The sequence below is a fragment of the Gymnodraco acuticeps genome, unplaced genomic scaffold (assembly GCF_902827175.1).
Source record: "Gymnodraco acuticeps unplaced genomic scaffold, fGymAcu1.1, whole genome shotgun sequence".
NCBI classification, from domain to species: Eukaryota; Metazoa; Chordata; class Actinopteri; order Perciformes; family Bathydraconidae; genus Gymnodraco; species Gymnodraco acuticeps.
Genome location: NW_022991001.1, coordinates 1,293,809 through 1,321,506, shown reverse-complemented (window position 1 = coordinate 1,321,506; position 27,698 = coordinate 1,293,809). Strand labels below are relative to the sequence as shown.

The 27,698-nt window shown below is 40.4% G+C and overlaps 1 protein-coding gene across 16 annotated transcripts in view; it reads left to right on the top strand.

Moving 5' to 3' along the window:
- The window catches only part of pleca (plectin a), a 108,669-nt gene that overhangs the window by 66,764 nt on the left and 14,207 nt on the right, over window positions 1–27,698 (top strand). For 6 of the 16 annotated variants that reach the window (XM_034236010.1, XM_034236018.1, XM_034236023.1 and 3 more), the window contains 31 exons: window positions 1,831–1,892; window positions 5,423–5,512; window positions 5,967–6,002; window positions 7,841–7,918; window positions 8,060–8,152; window positions 11,615–11,781; window positions 13,963–14,078; window positions 14,220–14,326; window positions 14,711–14,830; window positions 14,935–15,030; window positions 15,569–15,696; window positions 16,296–16,389; window positions 16,486–16,640; window positions 17,263–17,665; window positions 18,149–18,226; window positions 18,399–18,560; window positions 18,649–18,753; window positions 19,840–19,935; window positions 20,125–20,250; window positions 20,433–20,585; window positions 21,672–21,826; window positions 21,920–22,046; window positions 22,779–22,962; window positions 23,139–23,159; window positions 23,753–23,910; window positions 24,440–24,618; window positions 24,737–24,875; window positions 24,958–25,314; window positions 25,702–25,785; window positions 25,863–25,967; window positions 26,140–26,238. In XM_034236010.1, the coding sequence (XP_034091901.1) occupies window positions 1,831–1,892; window positions 5,423–5,512; window positions 5,967–6,002; window positions 7,841–7,918; window positions 8,060–8,152; window positions 11,615–11,781; window positions 13,963–14,078; window positions 14,220–14,326; window positions 14,711–14,830; window positions 14,935–15,030; window positions 15,569–15,696; window positions 16,296–16,389; window positions 16,486–16,640; window positions 17,263–17,665; window positions 18,149–18,226; window positions 18,399–18,560; window positions 18,649–18,753; window positions 19,840–19,935; window positions 20,125–20,250; window positions 20,433–20,585; window positions 21,672–21,826; window positions 21,920–22,046; window positions 22,779–22,962; window positions 23,139–23,159; window positions 23,753–23,910; window positions 24,440–24,618; window positions 24,737–24,875; window positions 24,958–25,314; window positions 25,702–25,785; window positions 25,863–25,967; window positions 26,140–26,238 (4,073 nt within the window). Of the gene's footprint in view, window positions 1–136; window positions 368–1,830; window positions 1,893–5,422; window positions 5,513–5,966; window positions 6,003–7,840; window positions 7,919–8,059; window positions 8,153–11,614; window positions 11,782–13,962; window positions 14,079–14,219; window positions 14,327–14,710; window positions 14,831–14,934; window positions 15,031–15,568; window positions 15,697–16,295; window positions 16,390–16,485; window positions 16,641–17,262; window positions 17,666–18,148; window positions 18,227–18,398; window positions 18,561–18,648; window positions 18,754–19,839; window positions 19,936–20,124; window positions 20,251–20,432; window positions 20,586–21,671; window positions 21,827–21,919; window positions 22,047–22,778; window positions 22,963–23,138; window positions 23,160–23,752; window positions 23,911–24,439; window positions 24,619–24,736; window positions 24,876–24,957; window positions 25,315–25,701; window positions 25,786–25,862; window positions 25,968–26,139; window positions 26,239–27,698 lie in introns of those variants that run through there. The other 10 variants (XM_034236012.1, XM_034236021.1, XM_034236025.1 and 7 more) reach the window with 6 other exon arrangements.

Here is a 27,698-nt window from a genome sequence, read left to right as displayed (position 1 = left end):
TTCTGACAACATAGCCCGCAGGCAGGCATTTTGCGAGGGCTGGAGAAAAAAAAGAAATGGGAGCATAGAATGTCAGAGAAGCAAAGGGAGGAAAAAAGGGAGTAAGACTCAGGAACTGAATCAGTGAACACTCCCACTTAACTACAGGACTGTGGAGAGGGTTTCAGGCAATACGAAGAAGTGGAAGTAGACAACAACGCCTAAACCTGCAGAGGCTTCTGATTTGTTTGTGATTACTGCGATAAGGCCAGCACAGAGATGGAGCGCAAATTCCAAAACTACTCCTCCGACAGTGTGGGGAGTGACGGGGTGTTCATAGAGGAGTCCCACTACCAGGGGATGCTCAGGAACATGGATCACAGGAAAGGTACAGTCTTTCATCTTTACGTTGTTGGAGTTTCACTGGCATGGAAGTCTTCTGTATTTCCCTTCAAATCGAAACATAGAAAAAGAGCAATTGAACGTTTTTAGATATTATAAAGAAATGTTATAGTTTAATGTTTAAATGATAGAATCGACTTTTGTTTGCGGTGGTCGTCTGGCTCTCTTTTATCAAACAGGCCACACCCCTTTTATGCGTCATGGCTTTTTACTCTTTTTATTGGTCAACTGTGCTGACACCCAAACCCATTTTATGATGAAAGATCAACGATCATCTGACGAATGAACCGAAACATGTATTAACTTTATCTTTCTTTTGTTCACCCTATCAAACTCAGCTGCGGTCAGATGTGTTAACCAGAAGAGGCTTGAAAACTCAATGATGAAGAGATAAACATGTTGTCTCCTTCAGTGTGACACTTGCAGTTATGTCACAGCCATAACGGGATGAGCGAACAATAATGTTCTTTGGGGAGAGCAGATATCTCTCACCTCATCTCAAAAGATTCTTTCAGGGGATGAAAGGAAACACCAATAGCTCTGTCTGCTGCTCAAGGCTACATGTCAACCAAACACATTCTTTTTCAGAGGGATCAGGGAATCGTGCTTTTCTGTCTCAATCTACTTCTTTTAGCTCGTATATTCCTATATTGTATTTAACTGCATGAAGAAACAAGAGAGTTTTTCTGCAGATTCATCCTAGATACAAAGCCATGCATTCAGTGGGAAATGAACCGGTATCATTTCTCTGCTTTTGAGGTTCAGTTCATTTCTCTGTTTTTACTCCTAACTGGTCACAAGCGTGTTTGTGAGTCATGGGCACAATGCCACCCTGATGCGCGTTGGCACCAGGAGATGTCGTGTTCTTTGGGTTCTCTGTTCCCTTTTTGTCCGAACACTGCATCTGTTGCACAACATAAACATTACCTGCTGGTATGTTTGTGATTGACATGTTACATGGTGGAACATGTTTCTGTAGAGGTGTTTAACTGTTGACCATTTACGACACGTTACGACTGTTTTTAAAGCACATAAGAGGGAGTGCAGTCCCTTTCTGTGTCACCTGAAGCGTCTTTTAAAGTTTCTGTTGGCTTCCCTTCATTGTTCTGGTTTCTTTCATTTATAGGACTTTCTCAAACTTTGATTAAATAAGGAAATACAAGTTTTTTCACTGAAGTTGAACTTTAACACTGTTTTTGGATGTACAGTACTAATAATGTTTACTGTCTAAAGCAGGGGTCATTAACTCATGGTTCTTGACCCCACTGAGGGGGTGACTTGGTAATCTTAGTGGTTGTGAGTCAGCTTCCAGCTGGAAGCTTAGACATTGATAAACCGGTATGTTTTGGAAAATAATCACTGTGTATGTAATGTATATATGATTTGTCGTAAAGAGAACTAATGCATGGACACATTTCATTAAACTGAGTTTCTGTTTGATCCCCACAGATGAACGGGACAGAGTTCAGAAAAAGACTTTCACAAAATGGGTCAACAAGCACCTGATGAAGGTAAGGTTCACTACATACATACTTGTGCATTATATTTGTTGTAAAATGATGTAGATTACAAAAGTAGCTTTCATTTGGAGCTCAGAAAACAAGTTGTCCTTAAATGACCCTAAATGTTGTTTTGTTTAAGTCAAACTGCAGTGGTTACTTTAATGTCCCATCTGGTTACAATATGCCTAATTGCTGAGTAACCTTGAAGCAACAACGGATAAACTGGAGATGGAACGAAAAGCTAAATCAGATTTCTGTTCCCTATGCCTTTATTCCAAAAAGCTAAACTCTTTTGAAAGGTGAACAACATCGTAAAAAAACGCTCCTCCACACATGCTATTTGTGTTAACTGTGAGGGGGTGAGTCACGACACCTGGCCTCGCTTTAGAAAAACAGAGGCATTGTGGGCCGGCCTGCTCAGGTTTCACATCTGGGCTCCAGACTGTCAGGGGCTCCTCAGGGCTCCTCAGGGCTCCTAAGGCTCCTCAGGGCTCCTCGGGGCTCCTCTGGGCTCCTCGGGGCTCCTCGGTGCTCCTCAGGGCTCCTCGGTGCTCCTCTGGGCTCCTCGGGGCTCCTCAGGGCTCCTCAGGGCTGGGGGACGGGAGGCTCCACGTCTGAACTGCTCTGAGTTCAGGCCAATGCTAAACATGTGATACTGTCAGGAAACACTTGTAAAGCATTCTGCCCCACGACCCTTAGAAATGAAGCACTTCCTACTTGTATGCAAGCCGATGATTGTTGTTATCATGTTAAATTCTTGTATGTCTGTACTGTTTGTTAAACAAAAAGAGCAATTTGAGGACTAGCTTCTTGAGCTCTGGGAATCAAAGAATCCTCCAAATAATCAAGAATTAATTAACATAAAATAAAGTAAATCTTTTTTTTTCTTTTTCTTTGCAGTTAAGCAAAACTAATCTTAACAATTTTCAAGTTCAATTTTTTGACCAATAAATATTCACTTTTATTTATTACAACGAAAACAGACCAATCTTACAGTTGGAAAACAGGAAATAAAATGTGGCTTGAAAATGACTACTTAATACTGAAAAAAAAACAGTGGCCGATAAATAATCTGGCAACTAATAATCCACCTGTCGTTGCAGCTGTTGGTTTTTAGTAACGTTTTTTGAAGAGTTAAATAATAATAATAACAATAGGACGAGGAGCCATGGGGGGGACAAAAAAGGAAAACAAATAAGAAGATAAAAAAGAACAGGCTGGTCACAGAGATATGGAGAGTTCACTGAGACTGAAAGCCTTGACAAACAGATGTGTTTTCAGTATATAAGAGATTCATTCTCACAATATGGTGTCAATGAAAATGTCATTGTCTCAAACATTTCTATTTTTGGAAAACACTTTGACACTAACAAGAGGACTAAAAGGGATCTTTCTATGTGACACTTTACTTAAAATCCCACCGCAAATAGCTCCTGTTATTCTATGTTATCACAGCAGAACGAGAAGGAAATAATGTTCAGTTTCATTTATATAAAAGGGATCTCAGGTTTCAAGCAATTATAGACACTAGTCATATATATTACATAGAATACAAGTTGTTTGATTCCTGTTGCCAAAGTTTCCAGGGTATACTGTTAAAGTAAAGATACCGCTCAGCTGTACCTGAAGTGTCCAGTTCTGACCGCTGCTCTGCAGACACTCTCCGGTTGATGAATCCCTGTTTTGACAGGGGAATCGGAGTGTGTAAAACTGTGAGGAATGTCCTCCGTGTGTGACGAGGCCTCTGTCCCAGACGGCTCACTGGCTTTTGTCGACACTCGTTGTTTCTTTGTCTAGAAATCCCCCAGATTTGGCTCTCATAGAACTTGAGCGGGTGTTCGATGTGGCTGCCCTCGAGGCATTTTGGACTTGTGGTCACAACAGAATCATGGGATTAATGTTTGAGGGCCAGGAACACTCCACTATTATACTTAGCTGTCTCAAAAGTGCCATCTACTGTAGCATGTAGCATTTACGTCTCTAGATTACGCAGAATGGAAACCAGATGTCCTTCTGTGTTTATTCAAGTTGTATTAATACCAATGCAATCCAAACAAGATCAGAAGCAAAGGAAATGAATACTTGACAACAGTTATAAATCGTTTGTTGGTGTACCAGTCAAACCAAATGATTTAAAATGAGGAAATGACCAACAGTCTTTGTCTTTAATATCAACCAGCGTCTGCATGTTTGTCTCTTGTCCCCCTCACTCGTCCGAGCTGGTTCATATCTTCTCTCATCAAACTGTTTCTTCTTTCCATCCTTCATCCTGTACTTCATCTTTTCCTTCAGCACTGGAAGGCAGAGGTAGGTGCTGTCAGTGAGCCGAGTGCTGAGTGGATATACATTCATTTCTGCCTGCATGCCTGTGGAAACACTTAACCCTCTCATCGAGATTTACTTAACTTGTTTGGTAGAGAAAATGAAGGTAAAGCACATTCTGACCCAAAAACAATTGAAAAAGTATACGTTGTTGCAGACCAATACTATTTTTCAATGTTTAACTTTCATACTAACAATAGCATCGTTTTTCTATGCAGTGTCAGTTAAATAGATGAGTGTACTCACTTTGGTTTTCACCTCTAAGAAAGTAGCTTAGTGGTTGAACTGTTTTTTGTTTCCAAGTGATCGTAATGTTCCTTTCCATTGCTAAAGAGACCTACCTACCTCTTACAAGTAGTGGAATTAATCAATCTTAGTAGTTTTTTCTCTCCAACATAAGGAACTAGATGGCTCTCAGGCGGCAAGAAAATACATGAAAAAAACTCAACAGTAATATCGGTATTTCTAGAAATCATGACCAATTACTAAAGAAATTCCACAAACTTTGTTGTGAGCAGTTTCATTCAAGAACTATTTTCTGTTTTCAAAACTACATCCGCTAACCGCATTATCATCAACCACATCATCATCATCATCATCATCATCAACCGCCCATCTTTTCATGGACGCCAGGCCATTTACAGCAGGGGCTCCTTTCCTACTTGGCTAACATGTAACGTTAGCTTAGCTAGCACTATACAAGCACAAGCTTCTTATGAGTAGATGATGCTTCTTTCTGGGCAATGATACTGATAGTGGATTGAATTCTGTTCCTACTTGAAACTGCTCACAAAACTGTCTGTAGAATATTTGGAGAAACTAGGTCATGATTTTGTGAAAAGTACATTTCTGTTGAGTTTTCATAATGTAATTCTTGTTGCTTTGAGTTCTATTTTATTAGATAGAAAGCAGACATCTCTACGGTCGATATTTAGCACAAAAACAAATCTAGAGAGTTGTCATTGTGTGTTCAGTTGCCCTTCCCTTTTTAAGTTGCTTTAATTATTTTGACGTGACACAGTGGGATTCAGTGGAATCTGTCTGTGCCTCGAGTGAAATCCATGTCAGTGTTGAGATGGTAACCTGTTCCTGTGCTTTGCAGTGTTTGTATTGTGTGTGTTCACCGCTGATGCTCACACTCTGGGAAAACCAATGAATTAAAAAAATGGTTTATCATTGAAGAAATGTAAGCCTTGTCTCCTCTCTTGTGTCCACAGTCCCAGAGACACATCACGGACCTGTACGAGGACCTCAGAGATGGACACAACCTCATCTCCCTGCTGGAGGTGCTCTCCGGAGATACACTGGTGAGACCTTTGACCTTTAAGTATTTGGACATCTGCTTCAGCTGTCACCCTCTGTCCTGTCCAAACACGTCTAATTGTTCCTGCTCCCTGTCCCACATAATGTGTTCTCCTGTCCAGTACACTGGGTGGAACATGAACTGCTTATCTGAGTCGAACATTTCTCTGCTGGGTCTCTCGTCTCCACTCTTGCATGTGTTGACTTCAATTCTTCCAAGGTTGTAGGACATTTCAGAACATGCACTTTTTTACTTTACTTACCTAAGCACTGTTTTTTTGTGGAACACTCATTCTGGTGGCTTTACAACACTAATTTTCATTCTTTGCTTCCATCTTGTAACCTTTCCGCACTGACTTGTTTGACCCCTGGTTTTTCCTTTGATCTAACTCCTGCTGACCTTTGCCCTGACCTCTTCCCCCTGTGCTTCCTCTCTGTGCGATGCTCTTGCTGGGGTAGCCGAGGGAACGGGACGTTGTGAGGAACGTGCGGTTGGTGAGTGGCGCCTGGACTGTGGGCGTCAGGCACGGCATGTGTCACCACCACAGGTGGCTGCTGGGATGTGCATGATGATAGTCACACTCCCTGCCTCGTCTCCTTTGTGTGTCGACATCGCCCTCTTCCATTTTATCAGCGAGGCGTCCAGCCTGGAGAACAGAGGCGCAAGTGTAGCTTTAAGAGGAGTCATTTCTACCGTTATTGTTTATTAAGGGCATTTTGTGGCTGTGATTTTTCATATTAAAAGTTGAATATTGACGTCTTTAGAGTAAAAAAAAAGAAAAGAAAACACTTACATAAAGAAGTAAAGAGCGGAACCAGGACAAACAATATTCTTATAGGAGCATACTATATATCCAACATTTCAGAACTTGCCACAACACTAGGTATTTGTTATACAGTAATTGACAATATTCGCAACCATCTATTCATGATTCGTCTTCTTGATTGAACTGTCTTTCATAAATCCAAGGCTTTTCATCGTCGTATGCTTGAATACGATATAATGATTATATAATTTTGATAATAATCAAATAAACTAATGTTCTGCATTACAAATAGAACATTCATTGTCTCTGCTAGTTAGATATTTGATTACACCTTGTTGAATTGACACATTGACATTGACGGGTATAGAAAAGTATAGAATCAAGTAAACACCAGTTTAAGTTTAGGGCTTGAACATAAACACGACTTTTACGGTCAATAAGGTAACCTTGCTGTGTTAAAAGCCAACGTGTCTTCTCGTTAATCTGATACGCAAACATTTCCCAAATTGGGATCAATAAAGTACATCTTATCTTATCTTATACGTTGACTAGTTATGCGGCGAAGCTTCTTATGGACTTGAAGCTTCAAATGTGGAGCACCAATGCATGTCATGGCCATCAATGCTGGGGTCACTGTCTCATTCTGGGTAGGTTTAGAAACCGTAGATGCTTTTATGGATTGTGCTCCAGTTTTTTATTGCATTTTGGAATAGTGCAGAAAATAAGATCTTTGACAAACACACATTTATGATACTTACACGTTTTGTTCAGCAGGATTATCTCCACATAATTGCAATCCCCAGTAAAACGTTAGGCTATAGACGGACTACATGACATTCACATGATTTCACGTTACCACCGCTAAGCTAAAGGCGGCTAATGTTCGCTGACTCATTTAGCCACTTGTTAGCAACTGTCGTTCTAAAGATGCATAGAAGCTTTGGACGTTCTCCAGTTGGGTATCTGCAGAACAGATAGTGATCTGTTAAGCTTTTGTTAACCAAAGACCTTATTTCAGGTATTTAACCAAAAACCTGTAAAAAAAAGAATTGACTTCGAGATGAGGGAAACAGAAGTGGTAAAATGCTAACTTATTCCTGTGTTTAAGGAACTTCGTGCACTATAAGGTGTTTTTATTGTAATGAATCAACTATTTTTATTTTCAAAGTGTTATTGTGTAGGCCTCAGAGGAAATGAAGATTGTGACTGATGATCGGGGGAATCACTGAGATTGTGTATCATTCATCATCATGCTCTCACCTGCAGGCATCCTGGCTGCTTTGTTTAATGCACCTCAGGGTCAGATCTGGTCTGACCAGACGCTTTGATCACAATCACGCCGAATTTGAATCGCACTTCAAATTTGCTACAGTTGAATTTTGAAGTTGTGGTCATGACTGTTAAATGTTTTTGTTGTTCTACAGTAGAATAGATATTGTAGTAAGCACAAAAAGGTGTTCCTGGACACTGAAACACCTGTTCTTCAGTCATGGGGCCTTGCTGTTTATTCATCTTTAGTCATGTGCTCCCTCCTCCTCATGTTTGGTGTCCTCTCGTCTCTTGCAGCCACGGGAGAAAGGTCGTATGCGCTTCCACAAGCTGCAGAATGTACAGATCGCCCTGGACTTCCTCAAACACAGACAGGTCGGTAATAATGACATTTCCAATACAAGTTTTTTGATCAAAAGAGCATTTATATTTGACTGTTTTCCTTATGTCTTCTAAATCTTCACAGTTTAAATAAACCATAAGACTGACCATTAGGTTTAATTGGTGTCCTTTCAGGTCAAACTGGTCAACATCAGGAATGATGACATTGCAGATGGAAACCCAAAGCTGACCTTGGGGCTGATATGGACCATCATCCTTCACTTCCAGGTAATGTCTAGCACTTTTAAAGGCATGTTTAGCTATACATTGCTGTTTTTAAGGCATACACATAGCCAGTACAGAAATGAGTGTAACAAATGTAGCTATACATTGCTTCAGTTAAAGGGGCCCTGACATGCTTTTGGGGTGTTCCCTTCCCTGTAGTGTGTTATATAGCTTGTTGTGCATGTAAATGGTCTGCAAAGGCTAACATCCCGAAGTTTCCTGCACTGCCCCTTTAAGGCAGTGAAGGAAACTAGCACATCAAATATTGGACACAAACATCTGTCATTATATAAATTTCATTAACCTGCTATTTGCATGTATTTAAGTGGACTTACTCATATTTCCTAAACTACATTTGGTGTTTATGTTTTAAACTGTACAGTTTTTGCATACGAAAAATCCTTCCACCGTGCGAGTACAATGCGTTTCATACAATTTGCTTTGATTACATTATAATTAGGGTTCTTCCGCAGCACGTTCCCTCTTTTAGCTTCAATCATCTGCCCCACTTCATCCCGATGTTGACACAGCAGTGTGAGCACAGTGGACTCCAACAGCCAATCACTTCCAAATGGACTTTATTGAACATTTGGCAGCATTTTGCACCTTTATACACAAATACCACCGCTTCCCCTGTCCTTCAGAGCACGAAGACTAAACACTGAAAAAAAGCTATTCATTCGTTCTGAAAGAACAGTGCTCAGTCAGTTTTGAAGTCTTTTATGACTCTTTCCTCGGTTCTGCGGCTTACAGTCTAACAATCTAAATAAAGGGGTTTTCTTTTATCCGGATCTCAAATGTAAACAATTTAAAATTCTTAACACATTTGAGGAAAGCATTTGTCAATGAGCAGATGTGTTCCTCATGTTGAAGAGGCGTGTTTGGAAGATTTAGGGGGAAAACAGTGGGAGTGCATGGAGATTCTTTGATGCTATAATCGGTATGATGGTTTTGATGTTAGTGTGGGATTAATTTTTTCCATCCAGTGTGACTCAGTCATTCCCACGAGAAAGCTGGAAGAGGACGTGGGCGTGACACATCAAAAACTCCAAAGCTTTAGAGAAAAACAGATTTCCAGCTATTTATATGGTTTCAAAAGTTAACTATTCCACGATATCTAACTAAAAATCCCATTCAAGCAATAAAAGAAACATTTCCGTTTAAGTGTACTGAGTCACCAGTCAGCTATTCATTGTACGTTCCCATACCCATTTTGTTTTGGAACATCCTAGTTTTCACAAACAATGGTGAATTTCCTCTCTGCTCCCCAGGTGCAGGTAACAGTTTACTCACACACAGGTGACCAGTATAAATCATGGGCCTGCTGCGTGACAGAGTTGAGATTCTCTAATCACTTTTTTTACAAAATCTGCGAGGGCGGAGGTCCTGTTTCCAGTCTGAGTCACTCGGTGCCCACGTCCACGCTGAGCACCCGGGTTTCCCTTCTGAAAGGAAAAAAGCAGAAGGAAGTCTTCTTTTTTCCCTCCAGCAGCTTTTCCTGCAAAAATACATTCTTAGTTCTGACTCACCGAAAACCCCTGAAAATAGTATATTATGGTAATGAAAACCACACTTCTTAAGTAAGAAACTCTGACATTTATCACGACATTAAATGCAACCTTCACTTAATGCATAATATGCAGCTTATTTACAGCAATTTTATTATACTTTCTGGATGATTTCATGTCTTTATATGTGAATACAAATCCCAAATAAGAGATATCAAGACATCAAAGACAAACTGTTGGAATGATTGGAGACACGGGTCACTGGGTTTGTGCTCACAATTGAAATTGCAAAGTAAAAAAAACAACAAATAACTATTAAAATGTTTCCTGGAATTGTTCTTGCAACTTTTTACGACATGTGCCTAGTTTTATAGAGAACACCGCCCATCTGGAGCTACATGCAGACAGAAGCAACTCCAAGGCCTTTTCATAAGTACTGTTTGCATGTCTCATAGATATGGGCCAGGCAGCCACTACAGTGATGGATTCATGCAAAATACAAAACATTGAGTCAAACAGCTGCATTATTTGTGATGTCCCTCAGTGTCAACACAATGCTGGGATTTACCTTAAATTAGTATGATTATGTCTTTATAAACGGGGGTTATAAAGTATACATACATCTCAAAAAGAGAAGAGATAATTCATTACAGATTTAACTATTAGCTAATATTGATTCAAAATGTTTATATCATCTTTTATTCACTTAAAACTACAAGATAACTTTAAAACAAAAGTTAAATTGTTGGGAGATTTCTTTTAATAGTGTGTTCTTGTGACTCAGAGCCAAGCCTCGCAACTCTTAAAGAATAGCAATTTGCCTGTGGAGGTTCTGCTACACAGTCCAACATTCATTTTCAGCAGCCTTTTATTTAGTGAGGTTTTTTTTGTTTGGAAATGTATACATTATAACGGTGTATGATCAGTGACTCATCGACATGTTGCTGGAAAAGAACTTGTGTTTCTCTCCAAAACAGTGAGTGTTTTGTTTCTTTGGCCTCCAAGTTAAAGTGCTGCTTGGTATTTGAGGTTTGAAATGTGACTCATGTCAAATCTGGAAGAAATCAGCGGGCAAACTGGAAAATACGTTTTCCTTCCCTTCAACACACACTTCAATCATATTCAATACAGGAATATCAAAGTAAAGGAAAGTCATGTGCAAGGGAGAGAAAAGTCCTTTCACCATGCAAACGGTTTCTTAACTGAAAGGCAGTCAGGGCCACTTGGGGTCAACATATCCTATTTCCTGAATTTGGAAGTAGTTCTTCCTGCTTTGGTGTACAGGAGTTGAAGTCGTGATGTGAAAACATGGACACTTTTTAAAAGTTCACATCAATATCTATATATCAACGATTATTGTTCCGAATTGTGAAGCATTCACCAGCGCTTTCTCACTGTGGAACTACTGTCAGCAATAGTTCCGACATCACACAATGCAACACTGTTTAATCTTGCAATGTTAACGATGATGAACATATGGAGTTCTTTCCAATGCTACACCCTTCTACCTCATTTCCTGAAAATCATGCCAGTCCTTTATTGTGCTAAAAACCAAACAAACAAAGGGATCGACCCATCAATAAAATGTCCTACGGCGGATATATATGTAATATAGTCAAATATTCTGACACGATGTGTTCGTGAGTTATTTAAGATGATTAGTATGTGTTCTACTTCCATTAATATAAATGTATGAATGAAGGTATTCTGATTCTGATTACTTTACACTAATTTGGAAGATTTTTGCCTTACAATTAAAAAAAATCATCAAATTAAATCAAACATTATTTATATAGTACTTTTTATACAGAAAAGGATACAAATATAACGTTCTTAACAAACCAAAAATAAAAACAATACTACACCCCCCCTTTCCAGGTAATAAATAACACATAAGTTAAAGAAATGAAATGAAGTTTACTATCACTGCTGACTTGTTGTAACTTCTCCCCTCCAGATCTCAGACATCCAGGTGAACGGCCAGTCGGACGACATGACGGCCAAAGAGAAGCTGCTGCTCTGGTCTCAGAGGATGGTGGAGGGATACCAGGGTCTGCGCTGCGACAACTTCACCACAGGCTGGAGGGACGGCAAGCTGTTCAACGCCATCATACACAAACACAGGTGAGGCACTGATGGAGGATAGAATGGCTCTAAGATAAAGTATGCACTTGGATGTCTTAGAAAGAAAAATTACCCTAAGGGGCAATACTTAGAATTGAATATAGATCTGATGCATAAACAGCAATAATAACTTGCAAAATGGTATTACACCTACCTGTATTACGACAGTGACACAAAAGGGTCATCTAAGAAAGGGATGCCATGGAGGTTCGTTGCACGAAGCACTTTTCCATGGGAAATGATTTCTGGTTGGAGAAGCTTGCCTGGGCTTGGAATCCTTTATCACCATAGGATATGAAATGTACATACATTTTAAAGGTCTTCTCTGTGACCTTTTTTTGCATTTCAAGTTGCAGTACCTTTTATTATTTATTGCTGTTGGTATTTCATTTTACAGAGGCACACCTGACTTGTCAGGACAAATGTGGTTGGTTATTGTAAATCAAACATCGAGATAAATGCTAACTCAGACCTTAACTCTACAGCTCAGTCTTTCATTGCTTTTGCAACTGTAATTGCATATCAATTCTGTTAAATGTTTAATTGACTCTTAAAGATCCATTGCAACTTAATTAAATCTAGCCGCCAACATAAATAAACTATAATCAGCCGCCCTCCAAGCCTGCAGTATTTCACGGTTTAACACTCAAACCATATCTTTTGGTTGGAGCGCCACTCTTAGTCTTTGCACCTGCTAACACAGACAAGCCCCGCAGGATGGCTCTCCACCACACAACACAAAAAACATGTACAGCCTAAGCTGGCATCATTAAGTGTGAAAAGAGAAAGCGTTCTTTGCCATTTGTGGTTGCATTACACTCATTTGAGGAAAGGTTGCCCTGGAGGTAAGCTCACTGGAGGCTTGGCAGGTTGCAGCAAAACACAGGTGCGCTCACTGCTCTGCCTGAGAGTGTCTCTGGGTGGAGGAGGAGCAGGACGAGCAGAGACTGAGCAGCTGCAGAGAGGAACCTTAGGATGTAATCAGGAGCAAGCAGCACAAGATCCAGTCGATATTCCTCAGAAAACCTTTTTTTTTCACAATTTCCACTGCATATCCAAGGAAACTTTTGCGTTGCTACAATGTTGAAACTGAAGAGGAGGTTTTCATCGAAGAGGCGTTTGAACAGCGCCTCCAGCAGCACGGCGGGCTCCGTCAGTGACCTGGAGGATCGGGTGGTGATGCTGTGCGAAGACATACCCAACGAGAACTCTTTTGACTCGTGCCGAGGCTCCACCGGCCCCGGGGCCCGCTCCAGTCGAGGCTCCCAGAGCAAGGAGCACGACTCAGAGCCTCACATGGTGCACCTGAGCAGGGACAGACTGTCCAACAGACAGGCCTGCTTTGTGGAGCAGGAACCCCCCCGGCCACACAAAGAATACTACATCCAGAGAGTTATGCAAGTGTATGGATCATTTGGTGCTTTTTAATCAGAATGTATTTATTGGTCCCGCAACCGGGAAATGTACATGATTACAACAGTAGAAGTATAGTGCAGATAAAGGAAAGAGAATAGACGTGCACAACACAATAAGTAAAACAACAGATAAGAACACCATGGTAAAAAATAGCAGTATATATTTTTTAAGTGATCATATAACATTAATGAGGTAGCTGGTACTGTTTACGGATTGTAGATAAACTGAAAGAAAAACTAAGTTTTATATTTACTGGCATTGTTACTCAGAACTTCCTCTACGTCCTGAATGTTATCTTTGCTACAGTATCTGTAGGCATGATATGTATTTGCATCCTCTGAGCCTGTGCCTACATGTTATCAAGCAGTTACCTTCGTGGCAAAGTGCACTCAAAGGCCAGGTGTTTGTTTCCTATTGTATAAAAAGATGGAGGATTGTTAAGATTTCTGGCAGTGAGGACTCCTGTTTTTGCTTGCCCTCTCTGGAATCAGGTGCATACTACTCATGACCAAAGGGCCTCAAGCAACATCAAATATGAAATAAGCCACATCATTATTTATGTTTTACCTGGCAGCCGTCAAAATGGAATTTCTGCTGTGGGGTAGAAGATAAAAATTGCAAAAACATAGAAGTAAGGGAGGATGCCGGACTGTAATTAAGTATATCTTTCGCTGACATTTTAACTGTCCAAGAAAAAGACTTGACTGACAGTAACTGTGTAACAACCTATCTCCACTTACCCTCTTATGCTGTTTTTGCCCGCAGGCCCACTCTGATTGACATGGGTAAAGTGTACCGGCAGTCCAACCAGGAGAATCTGGAGCAGGCCTTCAGCGTGGCCGAGAGAGACCTGGGCGTCACCAGACTGCTGGACCCCGAAGGTGAGAGCAGTCACATGTTCAATACCTCCCTGAAAGCCTCTACTCAGGGAATATTAGAGCCTGTGTGAATTGCTTTTTCCAGCTTCCAGTTAAAAAGAAATAACCATTTAAAAAAAACATTGTTATTCCCTCCCTCTGCAGATGTTGATGTGCTTCACCCTGATGAGAAATCCATCATTACATATGTCTCCTCTCTGTACGATGCCATGCCCAGGGTACCAGACGTTCAGGAGGGTGTCAAAGCCAACGTGAGTCCTCCTCTTCCTCTTCCTCATCGTCAGTTCTTCTTTCCTCTAAATCACTGCAAAGATATTTCACACCAGAGAGAAGGAAACTATGAACTTATGAAAGATATATTCTTAGTAATATCAATATTTTAAGCATAGCTTAAATGCCATTGATCAAGGGTCCAAGTGTATCAAAGCAATGAGGATTGACAAGTACAGATGACCATATTTCCACACACAATGTAAGTACAGTCAGCCTTTAAGCCATGACAGTATAAAGACATTACAGCATTAGGTTTATAATCCCTTTACGAAGAAGATTTGTTGAAAGAACGTGTCACAACAACAATAGCTTCAGAAATGCTGTGTAATAAATCAAATATTTGTAAATGGTCTGTGTTGCAGGAGCTGGAGCTGCGTTGGCAGGAGTATTATGAGCTGGTCACCATGCTGCTGCAGTGGATCAGACATCACATCATGGTGTTCGAGGAGAAGAAGTTCCCCAACAGCTACGAGGAGATTGAGGTGAGGGGGTCTGGGCGTTAAGACCTAAAGAAACATTTTTGAACAGCGAAATGACACGATGACAGTGCCGATGAAGCGTTCTCATTCATCTCTTTTATTTGCAGGTTCTTTGGCGTCAGTTTCTGAAGTTTAAGGAAACAGAGCTTCCTGCGAAAGAGTCTGATAAGAACCGCTCCAAACACATCTTCAAATCTTTTGAAGTGAGTTCCATCAGCAGCTACACTCCATAGGCATGTTTAAGTATAGCCGTGTTTGCAGTATGTGCTGAACATGCTCAGACAAGCAGGTACAGGGTGAATTAGTATTCTATGTTTTATAGTGCAGCCTTGTTTTCCACTGCCATTTACAGAATAAGACCTGCACCCACCTACATGGAAAAAGACAGGGGTGTTATGGAATCTATCGATACAACCTTTTCCAAGTGCCCAAAACTCTCATAACTGATCAAAAATGTGGGCTCCATAATGCTCTACTGTACCTATTACTTTTTTATGTTAAAGAGACTTTTAGAGACATTTGAATTTGATGAGGTGTCACTTTTTGAAGCTTCGTTTTTTTTTTTTTTGTACTCCAAGGACCGTCAGAGTTATTCTGTTGATGTATCACCACAAAATTATACCATATGAGAATTCAAACAGATATTTTTCGGACATTTTGTGAACAATATGATAAAATTATGAATTGATCATTAAAAATAACAGTTAGTCAGTTTCAGCTAATCTGTGTCATACTCTTCAGGGTGCAGTTCAGGCCGGTCTTGTCAAAGTGCCTCCCGGTTACCACCCCTTCGACGTGGAGAAGGAATGGGGTCGCCTGCACGTCGCCATCCTGGAGAGAGAGCGTCTCCTCAGGAAAGAATTTGAGAGGTGAGTAACACCACGGCCCAAACCTCATCACATGCTATGTTGCCAAAACAAAACCTCACATTTAAAAACCACAAGAAATATAAAAAACTATGAGAAATGAATCACTACTCAACCGCTTACTGTGTGAGGATGACTCATTTCCTTAAGAAAAAGTCCACTTCGGCAGAAAAAGAAAAAGAAGAGATGAAACTGTGTTTGTGGGATGGAAAGTAAAAATCACCAAAAAAAAAGACCAACACATGACAACCGCCTCATTGCCACGGAAACCTCGCAATAATATGGTCATCTGATAGTCACTAATACATTTGTCTGTTTAATCACAAGATTGCCAGGGCGTAGCTTTTAGTTTGGGTTCTGTGGAGAGTTTTTAAAACCTCATCTTTACTTTAGTGGACAGACAGAGCTCTAACATGGCTTTCATGAATCAGGGATATGCGTTAAAGCATATATTGCGCCCAAAGACAGAGTAAGTGCTTTTCTTTATTTGTTACTTTGTCCATGCATTGTAATAAATCACTTCACATTAGGCTGAAATGTGTAAATAGTCTACCTTTTATTAAATGTGTTTGACCTTTGTCCTCCCTGCCCTCCCTCTGCAGGCTGGAGCAACTCCAGAGGGTCGTCAGTAAGGTCCAGATGGAGTCGGGGGTGTGTGAGGAGCAGCTGAACCAGGTGGAGACTCTGCTGCAGATGGTGAGACACAAACATCTGTGACAGACCAAATCATATACGATGAGTACAAATGGATTTGGACCACATGCAGAGCTGTAACCTGTGTCTGTGCTGCAGGACATGAGGATGATGAACTCAGGGAAACCTGCTCAGCACACCGCAGAGATGGAGGCAGATCTGGAGAAAGCAGAAGGAATGATCCGCTTCCTCTTCAATGATGTTCAGCTGCTCAAAGACGGGCGCCACCTTCAGGCTGAACAGATGTATCGCAGGTGACTAGTTTAGCTTATATCATTGCAAATGATTAACCTTTGACATGAGGACAACTAATTCATCATTTTGTTATCACTATAGTGCTTCAGTAATGGGTTCTATTAATACCTTTCTTTTAAATCTAAAAGTTTTTACGTGTCTCAAAAGAAAGTTGTTGTTGACCTTTTGATGGGACATTAAACGTCCTTAGATCAGTCCGCCTTTCGCTTAGCGGTGGTGACGTTAGACTCGTGTGACATACTGTAGGTGGAGTGTGTTGCTAAATAATCCAGATCAAATGAAAGAGTTAGTTTGGATTTTTTGTCAAGAACAAGGAAACTGTTCAAATCCGGGTTGATCTACAAAAACACTTAAGTCCTGCAGAACTCTATTCATCTATTCATCGACTAATTTACCTTTTTTTATGAATTACTTATGGTTGAATCAATAATATATCACTGTGGTGAAATGCCTAGAACCAATAGTCTAAAGCCCAACAATAAATTGTATATAAAACAGAGACATTTTTTTGTTGTAAATATTTAGCATTTTTACTTGAAGACATTTATTTCATCATCAAATGTATTTCCTGTGGACTAATTAATGAATAAATTGACATTCTGTATTTTTCCCCGGCTCCAGGGTGTATCGTCTCCACGAGAGGCTGGTGAACCTCCGCAGCGAGTACAACCTGCGCCTGAAGTCCGGCGTCACCACCTCCCAGATCCCCATGACCCAGATCCACACCTCCCAGATCCCCATGACTCAGATCCACACCTCCCAGATCCCCATGACTCAGATCCACACCGCCCAGGTCACCACCCTGCAGCAGGCCCCCATGAGGGTGAGGCCCGAGCTGGATGAAGTCACCATGCGCTACATCCAAGATCTTCTGGGCTGGGTGGAGGAGAACCAGCGGCGGGTGGATGACGGGCAGTGGGGCTCAGACCTGCCCACCGTGGAGTCCCAGCTGGGCAGCCACCGCGGCCTGCACCAGTCCGTGGAGGAGTTCCACTCCAAGATCCAGAGGGCCAAGGCCGATGAGGTACAGACTGCTGACATAAACATGAGGAGATGTTTCAGATAGAGCAGAGAGGTGTTTTATCTGGGGAGGTAAAGAAGCATGGTAATATGGTTCAAGAAATGTCAAAGAATCTCTACTCAAACCGTAGATACTTTTATAAATGAAGGAGTACATCTGACAATCACCCATGCTAGTAGCATGGGTGATTGTTATTTTCTGGACTCATATTGGCAAGTGGAACATTTTATTTGATATGAGGATTTATTGTTATTATTTTATTTTATGTTTTTCTTTTACTTAACCATCATCCATTTCTTTATTTAGTTTCTTTGTAGGTTTGTATAATATACAGTTATCGTGCTGCTATTGTGTAGAGAACTCTACAAACACAGTTCATTTTTAACGGATCAACCTAATAGAAGTATTTTTTTTTTTTATTATAATTATTGCTACTTTGACTTTGACATTATTTTTAACATTTCTTATTTCCTCCCCCTGTTCCAGAGTCAGATCTCACCTGCCAGTAAAGGTGCCTATCGCGACTATCTGGGAAAACTGGAGCTGCAGTATGGCAAGCTCCTGGTAAGTAACAAAAAATGCAATAAAAGAAATACAAAAAGATGCAGAAATCTTGGATAGACTTTTATATTTTTTGTTCAGCAGCCAGTAGAAATTGAGCTTTCCTAAAGCCATGATGTCTCCTCTGTCTTTCTGTCCCTCATATTGCCTCATTTTGTTTTGTCCTCTCTTGCAGAACGCGTCTAAGGCCCGGCTACACTCCCTGGACCAGCTGCACGCCTTCGTCATCGCTGCCACCAAAGAGCTGATGTGGCTGAATGAGAAGGAGGAGGAGGAGGTGAACTACGACTGGAGCGAACGCAACACCAACATGACGGCCAAGAAAGACAACTACTCGGTAACAGAACAGCGTGATGCTCTAATGAGGTTTACTCACAGACCTTTCTAGTGCTGTCCTTCTGAGTTTTCTTCCCTCTTTGTTCCAGGGTCTGATGAGAGACTTGGAGCTCAGGGAGAAGAAGGTGAGCGTCGTCCAGGCAACAGGAGACAAACTGCTGAGGGACGGACACCCAGCCAGGAAGACTGTAGAGGTACGATTATTATATTTATCTAGATAGCTTGACTACTAGAGCCTAAATCACCATATTCAATTGTAGTTTTATTGGTCTTTAAAGTTATATTTAATATAATAAATCCCAGATGGAGTGGGATAGACACAATATCCAACAGAGCCCCATCCCCATTTAAGTAATACTATGCTGTTTAGTCATTATTAACACATTCCATTCTATAAACTCTTTCATGAATGTGATAAAGGGAAGTGAGACTTTTAGTAAATAGTATTTTTTTTAAATGGTTTTAAATCCCAGATGTGTGGTAAGAAAGAAATGTAATAATATATGGGTCAATTATTCTACATCATATGTGGGGGAAACTTCTGAAGCAATAGGAGTCAGGACTCAGAGAGACACGAGGAGAGCTGGAGCTTTGATGGCAAACAATGACGGTTTATTTGGAGCTTCGGCCAGAGAATTCACAAGACATGTCACGGGCCACGAGTTGACCACACGGTTGAGATGCCACAATCAATTCTGAAGACCCTCCTGTAGCTCCAGGTTTTAACTAGTTCAGAGTGTAATAATCAACATTCTTCAATAGAGAGACTAAACAGCTGAGGACACTGAATCACATTTGTTGTCGCTTATGGCTCGGGGTCATCTACACCCCGAGAAGGATGTGTTCCAGGTGTCCCTCAACAATAACTATCTCTGACCGAGAGTTGCCCGGTCACAAACTGGTAACATCAACAATATGCTAGGGCAGCCCCTCCTTATGGGAGATAGCGGCTGCTCAAGGCTGGTCAGCTGCGTCAGAGGGCAAAAGGTAAACATGTAGGGCGAAATGATTCCCTGACATCATATATAAATTATTTCAATAAGCATACCATTTCTTTGCACAGCCTCTTGTATAAATATAATAAAAGAATAACAAAATATATTTAATATAATGAGTATAAGGTCTTTTGAAGAAATTATTTAATTCCATTTAGGCAGTATCAGTCAGCTAAAACAGATCCAAAATCTTCTTTTGCTAAAATTGTAGATATTTTTATTTTGAAATGTTGACATTTGGTATTGTTTGTCCTCCTCACTTTTCTCTCTACACCCCCTCCTCAGGCCTTCACTGGAGCTCTGCAGACTCAGTGGAGTTGGCTCCTGCAGCTGTGCTGCTGTGTAGAAACCCACCTGAAAGAAAATACCGCATACTACCAAGTATGTTTACTAACTTACACAGCAGGACTTCAGCATTTAAAAACTGTCTGAACAAATATGGGGTCAGGTTACCCATTAAGAGTCAAAGCTCACCTGTTCATCAGTATTTATGTTGCAAACCTTTCTGTTTTTCGTTGGGCAAGTTCTGAATGCTGCAACTTAACCTCTTCCAATTTCTTCCTTGTCCAGTTTTTCTCTGACGTGAAGGAGGCAGAGGACAAGATCAAAAAGATGCAGGACACGACGAAGAGGAAGTACACCTGCGACCGCTCCGTCACAGTCACACGGCTGGAAGATCTCCTGCAGGACGCCGCTGTGGGTTCATGATATTGTTTACATGGCAAACACATCAAGACACTGTTATTATAATGTGGAAAAGTGCAACTGGGGAACATATACAATATCTGTTGATTTAAGGGTGAAGAGGGTCCTTGATGGAGTAGAGATAGCTGTTTGTTCTTCTGTTAACGCTTTCTTGTACTCTGTGTACTTCACAGGATGACAAAGAACAACTGACTGAGTTCCAAACCCACCTGGAAGGCCTGAAGCGAAGAGCCAAGACCATCATCCAGCTGAAACCACGTAACCCTGCCACCGCCATAAAGGGCAAGCAGCCCATCCAGGCTGTATGCGACTTCAAACAAATGGAGGTAGGCATCGAATGGTGTTTGCATTCAGGAAAAAAACAAAACTCAGTTCATGTTCTTAACCTGGAAGTTGGCATGGGATTTTTCAAGCATGGGACTTTGAGATAAGTGTTTAGGACTTATTCCTGCATCACTTCTTTTTCATATAAACACACATTCTGCCAGAAGACATAGGTGTAAGGGAAACTTCTGTGTAGCAGCAATGCAGTGGGAGTCACCGACTCAGAAAAGAGACACGGGAAGAGCAGGAGCTTTGATGTCAAACACTGATGGTTTATTTGGAGCTTCGGCCGGAGAATTCACATCACAAGTCCAAGAGCCAGAGGTTCTGACTTCACGGTAGAGTTGCCACGTCAATTCTGGAGCGCCTCTCTCTCATTTAACTTATTTAACTGGTTTCGCAGAGAGTAATCAACATATTTGAGGAGATAGTCTAAACAGTTGGGAACACTGAGTTACTTGCGTCTGACACTTATGGCCTCAAAGATTTCACACCTTGGAGTCCACAAACAAAGAGAAGGAAGTGTCCCAGTGTACCCACATCAATAAACAATATGTGGTCATAGAATGGGAACAACAACATTACGGCTGAAGCAGCCTATCTCCTTAAAGGAGATAACAGACGTCAGGGTTGGTCATGCACGTCATATCTAGGAGTCTAGGACAATTATTTCCCTAACAATAGGAAGAACACTAATAACTCAAATATAATTAAATTAAAGATAACAGGACGACACAGATTCAATTGTTAAATGTTCTCGACTGCACATCAAAGAAGTTCTAACCAATTACAAGCCTCATGCCCTCCACTTATCTACCCTTTGAATTGTATTATTACCAAACTCTTAAACACTGATTTCCGATAATTCTTTTGGGACATGCACAGAAATTATGCATGCATAAAAATCAAAGAAAACACACATTTAAAAGCAAAAAGGAATTGTTAAATAAAGTTGATTTGCCAAATTCCTGATTGAATATAAATGAGTTGACTTTTAATGAAGGCTATATATCGTCAGTAAACAGCAGTACATTACAGGGATATCAGTAGCAGATGAAGTCAGTCAGACTGGTGTGTTTCTCTCTCAGATCACCGTCCACAGAGGAGACGAGTGCGCTCTGTTGAACAACTCGCAGCCTTACAAGTGGAGGGTGCTGAATGATAAAGGCAACGAGTCGTCTGTTCCCTCCATCTGCTTCCTGGTTCCTCCCACCAATAAGGACGCTGTGAACAGTGTCGCCGGGTGAGTTAAGATTCACCCGTATTGATTCCTAAAAATCTAAATTCACATGCACAGTTTGTCAGTGAGTGCTAACCTCCACCTTCCCTTCCTCAGACTGGATGGAAACCTGCAGCGGCTGCACACCATGTGGCAGAACATGTTCCTGGACATGAAGAGCATGCTGTCCTATCAGTACCTGATGAGAGACATACACATCATCAAAACCTGGAACGTCACCATGGTAACGACACAGGATATGCTATATGAGAGAAAGAATAACACGCTAAGGAACTGCATTTGGGTTGACATACAATCCCTGAAGAACAGCGACTTGATTCAATTAAACATCAATGTAAAATGCTACCAAAGTACAATGGTGCATTAGGGCCATGTAAGGTAAAGAAAATACTTTAATACTTTAAATACAATAGTAACACTGAGCTGGGAAAGGGGTAATATTTCACAAAAACAACTCAGAACTTTCAATATTAAAGTCATGAATTTACACGATATACAGTATATGCTTATGGTTCCTTGTAAAAATACTATTTTGGACTGTGGGATTCACATTCAGTAAAACTGGAAAAAGTCAAAAAGCATAGTAATTTTGTTTGTTTGTACCAGTATACCTGATCCTTTTAATTCCTATAATAATATGTGTAGCATATGGATCAGATGAAGGCTACTTTTACTGTTCCTCCTAGATTTTTACATTAAATAAGATTCATTTGTACATAATAAGTATGAAAGCTGGTAAGTACTAAGTAGACAAAAATGACTTTTAAAAAGGACAAATTGACAATATATTTGTGTTGATTGTTTGCTAGAGAAGGAGAAAATGATTTGCTCTACACATACAGAATTCCTAAAAGTACTGGAAATGATTGATTTAAATAAAAAGGCACCGAGTTTTGTGATTTATATTTTTGTTTTCACAATGTTTATAACATGCATCTTCCTTGCACCCTTGCAGTTTAAGACCCTAAGGGTGGAGGAGTACCGTCTGGCCCTGAGGAACCTGGAGCTGCACTACCAGGACTTCCTGAGAGACAGCCAGGACTCTGAGACGTTCGGGGCGGAGGACCGCATGCAGGTGGAGTCCAACTACAACAAAGCCAACCAGCACTACAACACCATGGTCAGCTCTGCAGAACAAGGTGTGTACTGTTCACTTTCCAACCTGTCCCCAAACATGATCAACATGGGTCTGATAGGGATGACAAGGCACATTCTTTATTCATTTATTTAATTTTGACATTTTCTCATTGAATAAGTTCTCATACATTTGTGATGGTCATTTGTGTGGAAGTTGACTGTTGGATTCACGTTGCAGGCTATGTGCCCCCCAGAGCAGGTAAGGTCCACAGTTACAGTCGCAGCTTTTGATTGGCTGATCAGGAATGTGTGTGAACGCTGTTGTGTTGTCATTTCTTTTTTTATTAACTTAAATCACCTTCATCATTCATCATCCTCACTGATCCCGGTATCCCTCCTAACTTCACTCACCGTTGCCTTCCTCTCTGTGTGCATGGTTTCACTGCAGCTGATCTACAATCTTTATCACTGAATGATTCAATCAAATAACTGATTAATTAACCACACGAATAATCATGGGACCATTCAAACATGTACAGTGTGACATAAATCCATTAAAAAATCTAAGTATGTTATTGTACTAAAGTTCTTATTATATATTCATATTATTGTGTTTGAAGTACTATATAGAAATGTTTAAGTCAAAATGCAAATGATTCTTTAAAATGTCCTGTTAAAAAAAACTAATACTGTGCCTGTTGGAATATGGCATGTTGTATGCAGATTGCTAGTTATTAAAACCTATAGCTTACACGCAATGCAAAATCTGATTTTGATCAACATCCGGTTTATAAATCCAGAGTTGGAATTTTCTGCAAAATAATAATGAATATTCTATTTCAATCCAACCAGGAGAGCAAGATGAGTCGGTGTGCAAGACTTACCTGACGCAGATCAAAGACCTCCGCCTCAGGCTGGAGGGATGTGAGAACAGAACAGTGACACGCCTCCGCCAGCCTGTGGACAAGGAGCCTCTGAAAGCCTGCGCCATGAAGACTGCAGAGCAAATGGTAAGAAACTCAGTTTAAAAACATGAACACAAAGTCAAGAAGGAAAGGGAATGACCTAAATAACCTAAAGAGTTCCTACTAGAATCAGAATATCTGTATTGCCATAACACTAGGTACAATGGAATTCCCTAACCCTTCTCTCAATGCAGTGAAAGTATGTGAACAAATAAATAAAAGCAGTTATCAAACCAGTAGTAGCAGCAAAGAGAAGGCCCTACTTAGATCTAATTAACTGTAAATATACATATTAACAACATTTATAAATCTACAAAATGTACATATATGTTAATAAATAGATGTTAAAATAGATAAACAAGAAATCTGTGTTTATATGAATGTGTGCTTGCAGTCTTTGAAGGGTGGAGGTGTTTTTTTAGCATTGTAGTGCTTCATTTACTTAGTTACTATGTTTAAAACTCTTGTAATATCTCGTAACACATCCCAACTAAACCAAAAAAAACGATAATACATGCAAACATATAGCTTTAATAATGGGTCACTAAACCATCTGCCTTTTTCTCAATGACAGAAAGTCCAGTCCGAGCTGGAGGGCTTAAAGAAAGACTTGAACTCCATCTCTGAGAAGACGGAGGAGGTTCTGGCTTCTCCACAGCAGACTAGCTCCGCCCCCATGCTGCGCTCCGAGCTGGACGTCACGCTGAGGAAGATGGACCATGTCTACGGCCTCTCCTCCGTCTACCTGGACAAGTGAGGCTTTGTGACTCCTAGCACATCCTGGTTATTTCACAGCTGGATTTGTGCCTTTTTATTAATGTGTTATGTATTAATGTGTTATTTTATTAATGTGAACACATCTTGATTACAGGCTGAAGACCATTGACGTGGTGATCAGGAACACTAAAGAAGCAGAAGACGCGCTGAAGACTTACGAGAGTCGTCTGCTTGATGTTAACAAAGTTCCAGAGAATGAGAAGGAGGTGGAGGAGCAGCGTAGTCAGCTGAAGGTATGTTTCTTTTCATAAAGACAGTCATTTTAAATATTGAATTGTATAATCTTGATGATAACTTGTTCTTTTTGCGTCACAGTCAATGCGTGCCGAAGTAGAGGCCGACCAGGTTATATTCGACCGCCTGCAGGACGAGCTGAGGAAAGCGTCGACCATCAACGACAAGATGACGAGGATCCACAGCGAGCGCGACGCCGAGCTGGAGCATTACCGTCAGCTGGTCAGCAGCCTGCTGGAGCGCTGGCAGGTCGTGTTCGCTCAGATGGACATGAGGCAGCGGGAGCTCAACCTCCTCGGGCGCCACATGAACTCCTACAACGTGAGCTACGAGTGGCTCATCCACTGGCTGGGAGAGGCCAGAAAGAGGCAGGAGAAGATCCAGGCTGTGCCCATCGGAGGCAGCAAGGCTCTCAGGGAGCAGCTGGCAGAGGAGAAGGTATTGTTAAGAACATGTGTGTGGGATAGGGAGCCAGAGTCAGTATGCCCTCTGGTGGTCACACTCATGGGACACATTTAACCATGTCTTGAATTCCTATGAAACTCTGGATTTTTATTGTTTTACTGGTTTTTTTCTATATTTCTTATTAGGTCTTAGCTATATTTTGTTGCATTTTAAAGGAGTCTGAGAATTAGCGGTTGTGGATATGACTAAGAGAATATAGAATCTAAAAATAGAGTACTGAAGTCTCATAATGATTAGAGTAGTAGCTATGTTTTTTCTTCTTTCTTCATAATTTTTTTTGAATGCGCTGTTATTTCAATAACAACATGTTTTTAATATTTGAGTGTTGTCTGGTTATAATGGTTTCATTTATTTTTCCAGACTCTCCTGGAAGAGATTGAGAAAAACAAGGACAAGATTGACAGTTGCCAGAAAAATGCAAAGGCTTACATCGATTCAGTCAAGGTGTGTACTTATATTTCCAGCTTTACAACAATAAGGTTTTTTTTATGGTTCAATTAACCTTTTCCTTCTCTTTTTAGGATTATGAGCTCCAGATTTTGACTTACAAAGCCCTCCAGGATCCCATGGCATCTCCTTTAAAGAAACCCAAAATGGACTGTGCTACTGATAACATCATCCAGGAGGTACGTCACACATGAGAAGAGCAAACACCTCAAGTTCAGTTTAGTATGACTGTCTGCTCATAACAAAAAGTATTTAAATGTTATATACATAATCCTGGGAACAAAATGTACTATAAAGAGTGAGACACATTGATATAACATGTGTAAAGTAAATACACTGCATCTTTTCCAGTATGTAACTCTGAGAACCCGCTACAGTGAGCTGATGACTCTCACCAGTCAGTACATTAAGTTCATCACAGAGACGCAGCGCCGCCTGGAGGACGATGAGGTAAACACACACATTAACCCTGTGCAGCAGCAGGTTCCTGTCAAATAACTCTAACACAAACAATGCAACTCCTATCTGTTAACTGAGTGATGTATGGGAAATCATTTGTCATTAAATAATACCAAAATGTGTGCTTAAGAAAATCTCAGAGATTATTTACAGAGCCTTCAGTGGTGAAGCAAACGGTGTCAACACATCATATCCCCCCTACAGTACATGTCGCTCATTCCTCTGTCTATTTAGTCAATTCATGTCACATAGTCTGTACATACGACACATGCTGCATCAGTTACATTTTACACTGCTTGATTACGTCTTTGCTTCTTTATTTCCTCTTGAAATCACACACACTTGTGATTTCTGTTTGGCTACCTGCCTTCTTAGATATGTTTTTTTCTTCCTTAGCTTTTACTTTGTTCCCCCTTTTTTTCATTTTCTAACTTTCTATTGTATTTGATCCCTTTGATCTGCTTGCCAGTGCTTTGTCATGATGAGTATTAATCGCACGCTTAAGAGATGAATTTACCCCCAAAGCACCAGGTATTTCAAAACATAAAAAAAGACCCTTTCTGTTCATGTCATCCATCTCTTCATCAGGCTCTTTTGTATAGTCAAAGGAAGGTTCAGGGCATTTAGGAGACCTTTCATAATTGTAAGATATAATTGTTTCTCTGATCAATTGGCATCAGGTTCCTGTAAGCATGATCTGCCTTACTAGTGTAGATGTCAACGTTTCATCGAAATGTGCAAGCCAGTTTATGTAATTATTTTGTCTTCATTTAATTATCTGACAAAAAGGCACTCTTTAAGGACGTGTATTTTTTATCAATACTGTTAGGGGCTGCAAATCATGATTAATTAAATTAATCTTTTAGTATATTAAATCAAAACTTATGAAATTATTCAAATCACAATTTGCAGTTACATCTTAAATATGTTGTTTTATTTGTCAAAAAGTTAAAAATAAAATCAGAAATTGCAATTGGAAAATGTTTTTCACTGTTCTGCTTTTAAAAGAAATATATTAAGATAACTAACAATTAATTTGAGTTAAGTAACAACTATTTTTCTTATCGACAGAATGACCACTTGTTTTATCTTCAACCTCAGATTTCAAAAATCAAACCTATCGAGGATGTTGATGCAAATATACCAGCAATAACCATCCTGAACCAGATGAATTATTGATCATTATGAAAGATTTCTAAAGTGTTGGACCTTCTGATTTGTACACAATGCAATGCCCACTTCTAAAGAGTAGAACTCATGTCTTGATGTTATCTGTTGTCAGAGTTAAATGTACCCTGATCTTGGATTAATGTCTGGTCACTTTCATTTTAATCCAAGCTTTCTTTGTGTTACATCAAATCATGCTGTGTTTGCTGCATCACTATATGCTATTCTTCCTTATTTCCTGCTTATATCCTTAATGATTTTTCAATCAGCTGCTTTAAACCAGT